The 14878-nt window shown below is 48.7% G+C and overlaps 1 protein-coding gene across 2 annotated transcripts in view; it reads left to right on the forward strand.

Moving 5' to 3' along the window:
- The window catches only part of ATR (ATR serine/threonine kinase), a 449883-nt gene that overhangs the window by 88507 nt on the left and 346498 nt on the right, over positions 1 to 14878 (forward strand). For both annotated transcript variants that reach the window (XM_063915996.1, XM_063915997.1), the window contains exon 6: positions 294 to 488. In XM_063915996.1, the coding sequence (XP_063772066.1) occupies positions 294 to 488 (195 nt within the window). The remainder of the gene's footprint in view (positions 1 to 293; positions 489 to 14878) is intronic.

Genomic DNA, 14878 nt, shown 5'->3' on the forward strand with positions numbered 1-14878 from the left:
TGATTTCTCCCCACAGAGGTGAGGAGCAGCGTTAGCCTTTTATTATATAGGTTAAGTACCATTTATTGGTAGATGGAAAGCGATGTGTTGAAATGTCAACTGTCTACATGTTTTTAGTGGTCTTTCCCTTGATTACAATTCCTACATGAAAGTGAGGTGATAACAGGGTATCTGGTTTTTGTTTGGATGGGATATTTTAAGTGAAAAAAGTAAAATAAAAACATTTCTTTTTCTTTCACCGTTAATACATTTTAGTTTAATAATCCTATGCCATGTATCCTTTCCAATAACAGGAGCCTTCCGGTGGATATGAAGTCTAAGATTGCGCTGTGGGGGGCGATAAACAGGCAGTTCTTGTCCCTGTTGCACATACTGGAAGGAGAAGACTTAGCGGAAGACACTGTCATTTTTACTTTGGAGGGCGTTGTAGTGACACTCTATGTGGCTGCTCTTTGCACAGCTCACATTTCCTCAAATAATTCCATTCTGTAAGTACATTGTATATGTCATTCCACAGGGTATAATATGGATTTTTTTTTTTAGTATGCAATTTTTAGATGTCGTTTGGGTGTAAACTGTTCTATAGACAGCAAGCTTTGATTAGATGCCTTATTATTTACCAGAAATATTTTTACTTAAACATGAATTGTTATATATATATTTGTCTATAAAGAGTATCTCTTCTCACCAAAAACAAATACCCTGCCCTTAGAGGATCCTAAAATTATCCACATTGGGATAATTATCTAAAAATAAGATTTTACTCACCGGTAAATCTATTTCTCTAACGTCCTAGTGGATGCTGGGGACTCCGTCAGGACCATGGGGAATAGCGGGCTCCGCAGGAGACAGGGCACATCTAAAAAAGCTTTTTAGGTCACATGGTGTGTACTGGCTCCTCCCCCCATGACCCTCCTCCAAGCCTCAGTTAGGTTTTTGTGCCCGTCCGAGAGGGTGCAATCTAGGTGGCTCTCTTAAAGAGCTGTTTAGAAAAGTTTTTTTTAGGTTTCTAATCAGTGATTCCTGCTGGCGACAGGATCACTGCAACGAGGGACTTAGGGGAGAGACTTGCAACTCACCTGCGTGCAGGAGGATTGAAGTTTTAGGCCACTGGACACTGAGCTCCAGAGGGAGTCGGAACACAGGTCAGCCTGGGGTTCGTCCCGGAGCCGCGCCGCCGATCCCCCTTACAGACGCTGAAGAACGGCAGAACGGAGGTCCGGAAACAGGCGGCAGAAGACTCCTCAGTCTTCATGAAGGTAGCGCACAGCACTGCAGCTGTGCGCCATTGTTGCTACACGGCTCACTGATCTCGGTCACGGAGGGTGCAGGGCGCTGCTGGGGGCGCCCTGGGCAACAATATAGATTACCTTAGAGGCAAATAAATACATCACATATAGCCATTAAGGCTATATGTATGTATTTAACCCAGGCCAGTTTTCCTAATAACCGGGAGAAAAGCCCGCCGTGAAAGGGGCGGAGCTTATTCTCCTCAGCACTCAGCGCCATTTTCCTGACCAGCTCCGCTGGTGAGGAAGGCTCCCACTCTCCCCTGCACTACAGAAACAGGGTTAAAGAGAAGGGGGGCATAAATTGGCGATATAATTATATATTAAGAGCCCATATATAGAAACAACACCTTCTAGGGTTGTTATATACATTATGGCGCTTTTGGTGTGTGCTGGCAAACTCTCCCTCTGTCTCCCCAAAGGGCTAGTGGGTCCTGTCCTCTATCAGAGCATTCCCTGTATGTGTGTGCTGTAGGTCGGTACGTGTGTGTCGACATGTATGAGGAAAATGTTGGTGAGGAGACGGAGAAAATTGCCTGTAATGGTGATGTCACTCTCTAGGGAGTCGACACCAGAATGGATGGCTTACTTATGGAATTACGTGATAATGTCAACACGCTGCAAGCTGGTTGACGACATGAGACAGCCGGCGGACAAATTAGTATCGGTCCAGGCGTCTCAGACACCGTCAGGGGCTTGTAAAAACGCCCATTTACCTCAGTCGGTCGACAGACACTGACACGGACACTGACCCCAGTGTCGACGGTGAAGAAACAAACGTAGTTTTCCTTTAGGGCCACAAGTTACATGTTAAGGGCAATGAAGGAGGTGTTACGTATTTCTGATACCACAAGTACCACAAATAAGGGTATTTTGTAGGGTGGGAATAAACTACTTGTAGTTTTGCCTGAATCAGATAAATTAAATGAAGTGTGTGATGATACGTGGGGTTCCCCCGACAGAAAGTTATGGGCGGTATACCCTTTTTCCCGCCAGTAGTAAGGACGAGTTGGAAAACACACCTTAGGGTGGACAAGGCGCTCACACGCTTATAAAAAACATGGCGTTACCGTTTCCAGATACGGCCGCCCTCAAGGAGCCAGCTGATAGGAAGCTGGAAATTATCATAACAGTATATACACACATACTGGTGTTATACTACGACCAGCAATCGCCTCAGCCTGGATGTGCAGCGCTGAGGGGGCTTGGTCGGATTTCCTGACTGAAAATTTTGATACCCTTGACAGGGACAGGATTTTATTGTCTATAGAGCATTTTAAGGATGCATTTCTATATATGTGTGATGCGCAGAGGCATATTTGCATTCTGGCATCAAGAGTAAATGTGATGTACATATCTGCCAGACGAAGACACGACAGTGGTCAGGTGAGGCAGATTCCAGACGGCATATGGAAGTATTGCCGTATAAAGGGGCGGTCCATTGGACCTGGTGGCCATGGCAACAGCTGAAAAATCCACCTTTTGTTACCCCGAGTCACATATTGGCAGAAAAGGACACAGTCTTTTCAGTCTCAGTCCTTTCGTCCCCATACGGGCAGGCGGGCGAAGGCCAGTCATATCTGCCCAGGGGGAGAGGAAAGGGAAGAAGACTGCAGCAAGCAGCTCATTCCCAGGAACAGAAGCTCCTCACGGCTTCTGCCAAGTCCGCAGCATAACGCTGGGGCCGTACAAGCGGACTCAGGTGCGGTAGGGGGTCATCTCAAGAGTTTCAGCAACACTCGCAAGGGAACTCCGGGATCCTACATGTAATATCCCAGGTGTACATTGGAAATTCGAGACGTCTCCCCCTCACACAATTCACAGGCTGTATTCCCAGCAGGTGATAATCAAAGTACCCTTCTTACAACAAGGAAGGGGGTAGTATTCCACACTATATTGTGGTACTGAAGCCAACCGGCTCGGTGAGATCTGAAATATTTGAACACTTACATACAAGCGTTCAAATCAAGATGGAGTCACTCGGAGCAGTGATAGCGAACCAGGAAGAAGGGGACGATATGATGTCACTGGATATCAGGGACGTTTACCTACAGGTCCAAATTTGCCCTTCTCACCAAGGGTACTTCAGGTTCCTGGTACAGAACTGTCACTATCAGTTCAGACGCTGCCGTTTGGATTGTCCACGGCGCCCCGGGTCTTTACCAAGGTAATGGCCGGAATGATGATTTTTCTTAAAAGAAACATGGACGCTTTCCTGATAAGGGCAAGGTCCAGAGAACAGTTGGAGGTCGGAGTAGCACTATCTTAAGTAGTTCTACGACAGCACGAGTGGATTCTAAATATTCCAAAATCGCAGCTTTTTCCGACGACACGTCTACTGTTCCTAGGGAAGATTCTGGACACAGTCCAGAAAAACGTGTTTCTCCCAGTGGAGAAAACCAGGGAGTTATCCGAGCTAATCGGGATCCTCCTAAAACCAGGAAAAGTGTCAGTGCATCATTGCACAAGAGTCCTGGTAAAAATGGTGGCTTATTACGAAGCAATTCCATTCGGCAGATTTCCCGCAAGAACTCTTCAGTGGGATCTGCTGGACAAATGGTCCGGATCGCATCCTCAGATGCATCAGCGGATAACCCTATATCCAAGGAAAAGGGTGTCTCTCCTGTGGTGATTACAGAGTGCTCATCTTCTAGAGGGCCGCAGATTCGGCATTCAGGATTGGATGCCGGTGACCACGGAGGCCAGCCTGAGAGGCTGGGGAACAGTCACACAAGGAAAAAATTTCCAGGGAAGTGTGATTAAGTCTGGAGAATTCTCTCCGCATAAATAAGCTTAGAGCAAATTTATAATGCTCTAAACTTAGCTAGACCTCTGCTTCAAGGTCAGCCGGTATTGATCCAGTGGGATAACATCACGGCAGTCGCCCACGTAAACAGAAGGGCGGCACAAGAAGCAGGAGGGCAGTGAAAACTGCAAGGATTTTTCGCTAGGCGGAAAATCATGTGATAGCACTGTCAGCAGTGTTCTTTCCGGGAGTGGACGACTGGGAAGCAGACTTCCTCAGCAGGCATGACCTCCACCCGGGAGAGTGGAAACTTCATAGGGACGTTTTTCAACATGATTGTGGACCGTTGGCAAAGACCAAAGGTGGACATGATGGCGTCCCGCCCGAACAAAAAACGGGACAGGTATTCCGCCAGGTCATGAGACCTTCAGGCGATAGCTGTGGATGTTCTGGTAACACCGTGGGTGTACCAGTCTGTGTATGTGTTCCCTCCTCTGTTTCTCATAACCAGGGTATTGAGAATTATAAGACATAGAGGAGTATGAACTATACTAGTGGCTCCGGATTGGCCAAGAGGGACTTGGTACCCGGAACTTCAAGAAATGCTCACAGAGGACTAAGGGCCTGGGGAGCTAAGAAGGGACTTGATTCAGCAAGTACCATGTCTATTCCAAGACTTACCGCGGCTGCGTTTGACGGCATGGCGGTTGAATGCCGGATCCTGAGGGGAAAAGGCATTCCATAAGAGGTCATACCTACCCTGGTCAAAGCCAGGAAGGAGGTGACCGCACAACGTCATCACCACATGTGGTGAAAATATGTTGCGTGGGTGAGGCCAGGAAGGCTCCACGACGGAAATTCAACTAGGTCGATTTCTACACTTCCTGAAAACAGGAGTGTTTTGGACCTCAAATTGGGGTTCATTAACATTTAAATTTCGGCCCTGTAGATTTTCTTCCAGAAAGAATTGACTTCAGTTCCTGAAGTCCAGATTGTAAAGGATGTATTGCATATACAGCTTTTTTGTGCCCCTAGGGGCACCGTGAGATCTCAACATAGTGTTGGGATTTCTTAAAATCATATTGGTTTGAACCGCTCAAATCTGTGGATTTGAAATATCTCACATGGAAAGTGACCATGCTGTTGACAAATATCTCACATGGGAAGTGACCATGTTGTTAGCCCTGGCCTCGGCCAGGCGATTGTCAGAATGGGCGGCTTTGTCTTACAAAAGCCCATATTAAAATTTTCCATTTGAACAGGACAGAACTGGGACTCGTCTCCAGTTTCTTCATAAAGGGGTGTCAGCGTTTTCACCTGAAACAACCTCTTGTGGTGCCTGCGGCTACTAGGGACTTGGAGGACTCCAAGTTACTAGACGTGGTCAGGGCCCTAAATATATATATATATATATATATATATATATAGTTAGGACGGCTGGAGTCAGAAAGTCTGACTTGCTGTTTATACTGTATACACCCAACAAGCTGGGTGCTCATGCTTCTAAGCAGTCTCTTGCACGCTGGATTTGTAGTACAATTCAGCTTGCACATTCTGTGGCAGGCCTGCCACAGACGAAATATGTAGATGCCCATTCCACAAGGAAGGTGGGCTCATCCTGGGCGGCTGCCCGAGGAGTATCGGCATTACAACTTTGCCGAGCAGCTACGTGGTCAGGGGAGAACACGTTTGTAAAATTTTACAAATTTTGATACTCTGGCTAAGGAGGACCTGGAGTTCTCTCATTCGGTGCTGCAGAGTCATCCGCACTCTCCCGCCCGTTTGGGAGCTTTGGTATAATCCCCATGGTCCTGACGGAGTCCCCAGCATCCACTAGGACGTTAGAGAAAATAAGAATTTACTTACCGATAATTCTATTTCTCGTAGTCCGTAGTGGATGCTGGGCGCCCATCCCAAGTGCGGATTGTCTGCAATGCTTGTACATAGTTATTGTTACAAAAATCGGGTTATTACTATTGTTGTGAGCCATCTTTTCGGAGGCTACTTCGTTTTGTTATCATACTGTTAACTGGGTTCAGATCACAAGTTGTACGGTGTGATTGGTGTGGCTGGTATGAGTCTTACCCGGGATTCAAGATCCTTCCTTATTGTGTACGCTCGTCCGGGCACAGTACCTAACTGAGGCTTGGAGGAGGGTCATGGGGGGAGGAGCCAGTACACACCATGTGACCTAAAAAGCTTTTTTAGATGTGCCCTGTCTCCTGCGGAGCCCGCTATTCCCCATGGTCCTGACGGAGTCCCCAGCATCCACTACGGACTACGAGAAATAGAATTATCGGTAAGTAAATTCTTATTTTCTCGTAGTCCGTAGTGGATGCTGGGGACTCCGTAAGGACCATGGGGAATAGACGGCTCCGCAGGAGACTGGGCACATCTAAAGAAAGCTTTAGGACTATCTGGTGTGCACTGGCTCCTCCCCCTATGACCCTCCTCCAAGCCTCAGTTAGGACACTGTGCCCGGAAGAGCTGACACAATAAGGAAGGATTTTGAATCCCGGGTAAGACTCATACCAGCCACACCAATCACACCATATAACTCGTGATAGGAACCCCGGTTAACAGTATGATAACAATGGAACCTCTGAATAGATGGTTCGCAATAACAACCCGATTCGTGTAACAATAACTATTTACAAGTATTGCAGACAATCCGCACTTGGGATGGGCGCCCAGCATCCACTACGGACTACGAGAAATAGATTTACCGGTGAGTAAAATCTTATTTTCTCTGACGTCCTAGTGGATGCTGGGGACTCCGTAAGGACCATGGGGATTATACCAAAGCTCCCAAACGGGCGGGAGAGTGCGGATGACTCTGCAGCACCGAATGAGAGAACTCCAGGTCCTCCTCAGCCAGGGTATCAAATTCATAAAATTTTGCAAACGTGTTTGCCCCTGACCAAGTAGCAGCTCGGCCAAGTCGTAAAGCCGAGACCCCTCGGGCAGCCGCCCAAGATGAGCCCACCTTCCTTGTGGAATGGGCTTTTAGAGATTTAGGCTGCGGTAGTCCCACCGCAGAATGCGCAAGCTGAATAGTGCTACAAATCCAGCGCGCTATAGTCTGCTTAGAAGCAGGAGCACCCAACTTGTTGGGTGCATCTAGGATAAACAGCGAGTCAGTTTTCCTGACTCCAGCCGTCCTGGAAATATAATTTTTCAGGGCCCTGACTACGTCCAGTAACTTGGAATCCTCCAGGTCCCTAGTAGCCGCAGGCATCAATAATAGGTTGGTACAAGTGAAAACCTGATACCACCTTCGGGAGAAAGTGAGGACGAGTCCTCAACTCTGCCCTATCCATATGGAAAGTCAGGTAAGGGCTTTTTTATGACAAAGCCGGCAATTCTGACACATGCCTGGCCGAAGCCAGAGCCAACACATGACCACTTTTCATGTGAGATATTTCAATCCACGGTTTTAAGTGGCTCAAACCAATGTGATTCCAGGAACTCCAAAACCACATTGAGATCCCAAGGTGCCACTGGGGCACAAAGAAGGGGCTGAATATGCAGCACTCCCTTACAACGTCTGAACTTCAGGCTGACATCCTTCCTGGCTTTGATCAGGATAAGAATGACTACCTCCGGAATGCCTTTTTCACTCAGGATCCGGTGTTCAACCACCATGCCGTCAACGCAGCCGCGGTAAGTCTTTGAACAGACAGGGCCCCTGCTGCAGCAGATCCTGTCTGAGTGGCAGAGGCCATGGGTCCTCTGAGATCATCTCTTGAAGTTCCGGGTACCAAGCCCTTCTTGGCCAATCCGAAACAATGAGTATAGTTCTTACTCCTCTTTTTCTTATTATCCTCAGTACCTTGGGTATGAGAGGGAGAGGAGGGAACACATAAACCGACTGGTACACCCGCGGTGTCACTAGAGCGTCCACAGCGATCGCCTGAAATTCCCTTGACCTGGCGCAATATCTTTTTTATTGAGGCGGGACGCCATCATGTCCACCTGTGGTCTTTCCCAACGGTTTACTAGCATTTGGAAGACTTCTGGATGAAGTCCCTATTCTCCCGGGTGGAGTCTGCTGCGGAAGTCTGCGTCCCAGTTGTCCACTCCCGGAATGAACACTGCTGCCAGTGCTTCCACATGATTTTCCGCCCAACGGGGAATCCTTGTGGCTTCTGCCATTGCCCTCCTGCTTCTTGTGCCGCCCTGCCTGTTTACATGGGCGAGCGCCGTGATGTTGTCTGATTGGAACAGTACGGCTGGTGAAGCAGGGGCCTTGTTTTGCTTAGGGCCTTGTAAATGGCTCTTATCTCCAGAAAATTTATGTTAAGTGAAAACTCCTGTTTGGACCATAGTCCTTGGAATTTTATTCCCTGTGTGACTGCACCCCAGCCCCGAAGGCTGGCATCCGTGGTCACCAGGACCCAGTCCTGTATTCCGAATCTGCGGCCCTCTAGTAGATGAGCCCTCTGCAGCCACCACCGCAGCGACACCCTGGTTCTTGCCGACCGGGTTATCCGCTGCTGTATCTGGAGATGGGACCCGGACCATTTGTCCAACAGGTCCCACTGGAAAATCCTTGCGTGGAACTTTCCTAATGGAATTGCTTCGTACGAAGCTACCATTTTTTCCCAGGACTCGTGTGCATTGATGTACCGACACCTGTCCCGGTCTTAGGAGGTTTCTGACTAGAGATGACAACTCCTCTGCTTTTTCCATTGGAAGAAACACTTTTTTCTGGTCTGTTTCCAGAATCATTCCCAGGAACAGAAGACGTGTCGTCGGGACCAGCTGTGACTTTAGAATTGAGAATCCAGTCCTGCTGTTGCAGCACTTCCCGAGAAAGTGCTACCCCCTTACCAACTGTTCCTTGGACCTCGCCTTTATCAGGAGATCGTCCAAGTACGGGATAATTAAAACTCCCTTCTTGCGAAGGAGTATCATCATTTCGGTCATTACCCTGGTAAAGACCCTCAGTGCCGTGGATAATCCAAACGGCAGCGTCTGGAACTGATAGAGACAGTCCTGTACCACAACCTTGACGTACTCCTGGTGAGGAGGGTAAATGGGGACAAGCAGGTAAGTATCCTTGATGTCCAGAGAGACCCTGTAATCCCCCTCGTCCAGGTTCGCAATAATCGCCCTGAGCGATTCCATCTTGCACTTGAATCTTTTGTTATATGTGTTCAAGGATTTTTTATATTTAAGATGGGTCTCACCGAACCGTCCGGTTTCGGTACCACAAACATTGTGGAAAAGTAACCCTTTTCCTGTTGAAGGAGGGGTACCTTGATAATCACTTGCTGTGAATACAGTTTTTTGGATTGCCACCAACACTGCCTCCCTGGCAGAGGGAGTTGCCGGTAAGGCAGATTTTAGGAAACGGCGGGGGGGAGACGTCTCGAATTCCAGCCTGTACCTCTGAGATACTGTTTGAAGAACCCAGGGATCCACCTGTGAGAGAGCCCACTGTGCGCTGAAATTTCTGAGACGGGCCCCCACCGTACCCGGGTCCGTCTGAGCAGCCCCAGCGTCATGCTGTGGACTTACCGGACGCAGGGGAGGACTTCTGCTCCCGGGAACTAGCTGTGTGCTGCAGCTTTTTCCCTCTACCTTTTCCTCTTGGCAGAAAAGATGAGCCTCTAGCTCTCTACTTTTCTGGGGCCGAAGGGATTGTACCTGATAACACAGTGCTTACTTTTGCTGTGGGGTAGCTTGTGGCAAAAGTTTTGATTTCCCAGCCGTAGCTGTGGAAACAAGGTCTGAAAGACCATCCCCAAACAGTTCCACCCCCTTCTAGGGCAAACTTCCATGTGCCGTTTTAAATCGGCATCGCCCGACCATTGCCGAGTCCATAACCCCCGTCTGGCGGCAATGGTTTTACATAGCGCTTATTAGTGATGCCAGTCGGCAAATATCCCTCTGTGCATCACGCATGTATAAGACAGCGTCTTTTATATGCTCTATTTTCAGCAAAATATTGTCCCTATCTATAGTATAACTATTATCCGACAGGGAATCTGACCACGCAGCTGCCGCACTGCACATCCATGCCGAGGCAATAGCAGGTCTCAATATAATGCCCGTGTGTGTGTATATAGCTTTAAGGGTAGTTTTCTGCTTTCTATCAGCAGGTCCCTCAGGGCGGCCGTATCCGTGATAGTAGTGCCACCTTTTTTAATAAGCGTGTAACCGCTTTATCTACCCTAGGGGTTATTTCCCAGCGTGACCTATCCTCTGGCGGAAAAGGGTACGCTGCTTTAGAAATTATCAATTTCTTATCGGGGGAAGTCCACGCTTCCTCACACACCTCATATCAATTTCTCAGATGCAGGAAAACTACTGGTAGTTTTCTGTCACCAACATAATACCCTTTTCTCTAACGTCCTAGTGGATGCTGGGAACTCCGTAAGGACCATGGGGAATAGCGGGCTCCGAAGGAGGCTGGGCACTCTAGAAAGATCTTAGACTACCTGGTGTGCACTGGCTCCTCCCACTATGACCCTCCTCCAAGCCTTAGTTAGATTTCGTGCCCGGCCGAGGTTGGATGCACACTAGGGGCTCTCCTGAGCTCTTAGAAAGTTATAGTCTTAGAATTTGTTATTTTCAGTGAGACCTGCTGGCAACAGGCTCACTGCAGCGAGGGACTAAGGGGAGAAGAAGCGAACTCGCCTGCTTGCAGCCGGATTGGGCTTCTTAGGCTACTGGACACCATTAGCTCCAGAGGGATCGACCGCAGGCCCAGCCTTGATGTTCGGTCCCGGAGCCGCGCCGCCGTCCCCCTTACAGAGCCAGAAGCAAGAAGATGGTCCGGAAAATCGGCGGCATGAAGACTCTGTCTTCACCAAGGTAGCGCACAGCACTGCAGCTGTGCGCCATTGCTCCTCTCACACACTTCACACTCCGGTCACTGAGGGTGCAGGGCGCTGGGGGGGGCGCCCTGAGGCAGCAATAAAAACACCTTGGCTGGCTAAAATACCTCAATATATGGCCCCAGGGGCTATATATGAGGTAAATACCCCTGCCAGAATTCCATAAAAAACGGGAGAATAGGCCGCGAAAAAGGGGCGGAGCCTATCTCCTCAGCACACTGGCGCCATTTTTCCCTCACAGCTCGGCTGGAGGGAAGCTCCCTGGCTCTTCCCTGCAATTCTACAGTAAAGAGGGAAAAGAGAGGGGGGGCATTAAAATTGGCACTGTATACAGTATATTATATAAAAGCTATTAGGGACATAACTCAGTTAGTCCCTGTATATATATAGCGCTCTGGTGTGTGCTGGCATACTCTTACTCTGTCCCCCCAAAGGGCTTTTGTGGGTCCTGTCCTCGTTTAGAGCATTCCCTGTGTGTCTGCGGTGTGTCGGTCCGGCTGTGTCGACATGTTGAATGAGGAGGCTTATATGGTGACAGAACAGAGGCCGATATATGTGATGTCGCCCCCTGTGGGGCCGACACCAGAGTGGATGGATAGGTGAAAGGTATTAACCGACAGTGTCAACTCCTTACATAAAAGGGTGGATGACGTAACAGCTGTGGGACAGCCGGCTTCGCAGCCCGCGCCTGCCCAGGCGTCTCAAAGGCCATCAGGGGCTCAAAAACGCCCGCTCTCTCAGATGGCAGACACAGATGTCGACACGGAGTCTGACTCCAGTGTCGACAAGGTGGAGACATATACACAATCCACTAGGAACATCCGTGACGTGATCCCGGCAATAAAAAATGTGTTATACATTTCTGACTTTAACCCAAGCACCTCTAAAAATGGGTTTTAGGTTTGGGGAGAAAAAACAGGCAGTGTTTTGTTCCCCCATCAGATGAATAAATGAAGTGTGTGAAAGCGTGGGTTCCCCCGTTAAGAAACTGGTAATTTATAAAAAGTTACTGATGGCGTACCCTTTCCCGCCAGGTGGATAAGTTACGCTGGGAGATATCCCCTAGGGTGGATAAGGCGCTCACACGTTTGTCAAAAAAGGTGGCACTGCCGTCTTGGGATACGGCCACTTTAATAGGTACCTGTTGATAAAAAACAGGAGGCTATCCTGAAGTCTGTATTTACACACTCAGGTACTAGACTGAGACCTGCAGATAGTGCTGCTGCAGCGTGGTCGGTGACCCTGTCAAACAGGGATACTAGTTGGCAAACATAAAAACATATTAAAGACTTCGTCTTATATATGGGGGATGCACAGAGGGATATTTTGCCGGCTGGCATCCAAAATAAATGTAATGTCCATTCTGTCAGGAGGGTATTAGAGACCTGTCACTGGACAGGTGATGCTGACTTAAAAAGCGCATAGAGAGCCTTATAAGGGTGAGGAATTATTTGGGGATGGTCTCTGGGACCTCGTATCCACAGCAACTGCTGGGAAGAAATAATTTTACCTCATGTTTCCTCACAGACAAAGGTACAGTCCTTTCGGCTTCAGAAAAGCAAGCGGGTCAAATGGCGCTTCCTTTCTGTACAGAGACAAGGGTAGAGGGAAAAAAGCTGCACCAGTCAGCCTGTTCCCAGAATCAAGATTCTTCCCCCGCCTCCTGTGAGGCCACACCATGACGCGGGTGCTCCACAGGTGTAGCCAGGTACGGTGGGGGGCCGTCTCAAACATTTCAGCAATTAGTGGGCTCGCTCACAGGTGGATCCCTGTTTCTTTCAAGTAGTATTTCATGGGTACAAGCTGGAATTCGAGATGTCTCCCCCCAGCCGTTTCCTAAAATATGCCTTGCTGACAACTCCCTCAGGCAGGGAGGCTGTGCTAGAGGCAATTAATAAGCGGTATTCCCAGCAGGTAATACTCAAGGTGCCCCTACTTCAACAAGGACGGGGTTACTATTCCACACGGGTTGGGGTACCGAAACCGCATGGTTCGGTGTGACCCATTTTATATTTAAAATCCTTGAACACAAAAATTCAAGTTCAAGATGGAATCGCTCAGGGCGGTTATTCCAAGCCTGGACGAGGGGGATTACATGGTATCCTGGGACATCAAGGATGCTTACCTGCATGTCCCCATTTACCATCCTCACCAGGAGTACCTCAGATTTGTGGTACAGGATTACCATTACCAAGTCCAGACACTGCCGTTTGGACTGTACATGGCACCGAGGGTGTTTTATCAAGGTAATGGCCGAAATGTTGATACTCCTTCAAAAAAGGGAGTTGTAATTATCCCGTACTTGGACAATCTCGTTATAAGGTCGAGGTCCAAGGAGCAGTTGGTAGTCGGGGTAGCACTATTTTGGAAAGTGCTACAACAGCATGGTTGGATTCTAAACAGTCCAAAGTCACAGCTGGTTCCTATGACACGTCTACTGTTCCTGGGGATGGTTCTGGACATAAACCAGAAATAGTGTTTCTCCCGGAGGAGAAAGCCAAGGAGTTGTCATCTCTAGTCAGAGACCTCCTGAAGCCAAAATAGGTAGCGGTGCATCATTGCACGCGAGTCCTGGGAAAAATGGTAGCTTCCTACGAAGCAATCCCATTAGGCAGGTTCCATACAAGAACTTTTCAGAGGGAACTGTTGGACAAGTGGTCCGGATCGCATCTTCCGATGCATAGGCTGATAACCCTGTCTCCAAGGACCAGGGTATCTCTACTGTGGTGGCTGCAGAGTGCCCATCTTCAAGAGGGCCGCAGGTTCGGCATACAGGACTAGGTCCTAGTGACCATGGATTCCAGCCTTTGAGGCTGGGAGGCAGTCACACAGGGAAGAAATTTCCAGGGACTTTGGTCAAGTCAGGTTATTTCCCTACACATAAATATTCTGGACCTGAGGGCCATTTACAATGCCCTGAGGCCGGCAAGGCCTCTGCTTCAAAACCAGCCGGTACTGATCCAATCAGACAACATCACGGCAGTCGCCCATGTAAACCAACAGGGCGGCACAAGAAGCAGGATGGCGATGGCAGAAGCCAAAAGGATTCTCCGATAGGCGGAAAATCATGTGTTAGCACTGTCAGCAGTGTTCATTCCCGGAGTGGACAACTGGGAAGCAGATCTTCTCAACAGACACGACCTCCACCCGGGAGAATGGGGACTTCCTCCAGAAGTCTTCCAATAGGATTGTACACCACTGGGAAAGGCCACAGGTGGACATGATGGCGTCCCGCCTCAACAAAAAGCTATAAAAGATATTGCACCGGGTCAAGGGACCCTCAGGCGATAGCTATGGACGCTCTGGTAACACCGTGGGTGTACCAGTCGGTTTATGTGTTCTCCCCTCTGCCTCTCATACCAAAGGTACTGAGAATAATAAGAAGGCGAGGAGTTAGAACGATACTCGTGGATGGCCAAGAAGAGCTAGGTACCCAGAACTTCAAGAATTTATATCAGAGGACCCATGGCCTCTGCCACTCAGACAGGACCTGCGGCAGCAGGGGCCCTGTCTGTTCCAAGACTTACCGCGGCTGCGTTTGTCGGCATGGCGGTTGAACGCCGGATCCTGAAGAAAAAGGGCATTCCGGAGGAAGTCATTCCTACGCTTACTAAAGCCAGGAAAGAGGTTACAGCAACTCATTATCACCGCATATGGCGAAAATATGTTGCATGGTGTGAGGCCAAAAGGGCCCCAACAGAGGAATTTCAACTAGGTCGATTTCTGCATTTCCTGCAAGCAGGAGTGACTATGGGCCTTAAATTGGGTTCCATTAAGGTACAGATCTCGGCTCTGTCGATTTTCTTTCAAAAAGAACTAGCTTCAGTACCTGAAGTTCAGACATTTATAAAAGGAGTGCTGCAGAGTCAGCCCCCGTTTGTGCCTCCTGTGGCACCTTGGGATCTCAACGTGGTGTTGAGTTTCTTAAAATCACATTGGTTTGAACCACTAAAAACCGTGGATCTGAAATATCTCACGTGCAAGGTGGTTATGTTATT

The sequence above is a fragment of the Pseudophryne corroboree genome, chromosome 4, assembly GCF_028390025.1.
Source record: "Pseudophryne corroboree isolate aPseCor3 chromosome 4, aPseCor3.hap2, whole genome shotgun sequence".
Taxonomy (NCBI): domain Eukaryota; kingdom Metazoa; phylum Chordata; class Amphibia; order Anura; family Myobatrachidae; genus Pseudophryne; species Pseudophryne corroboree.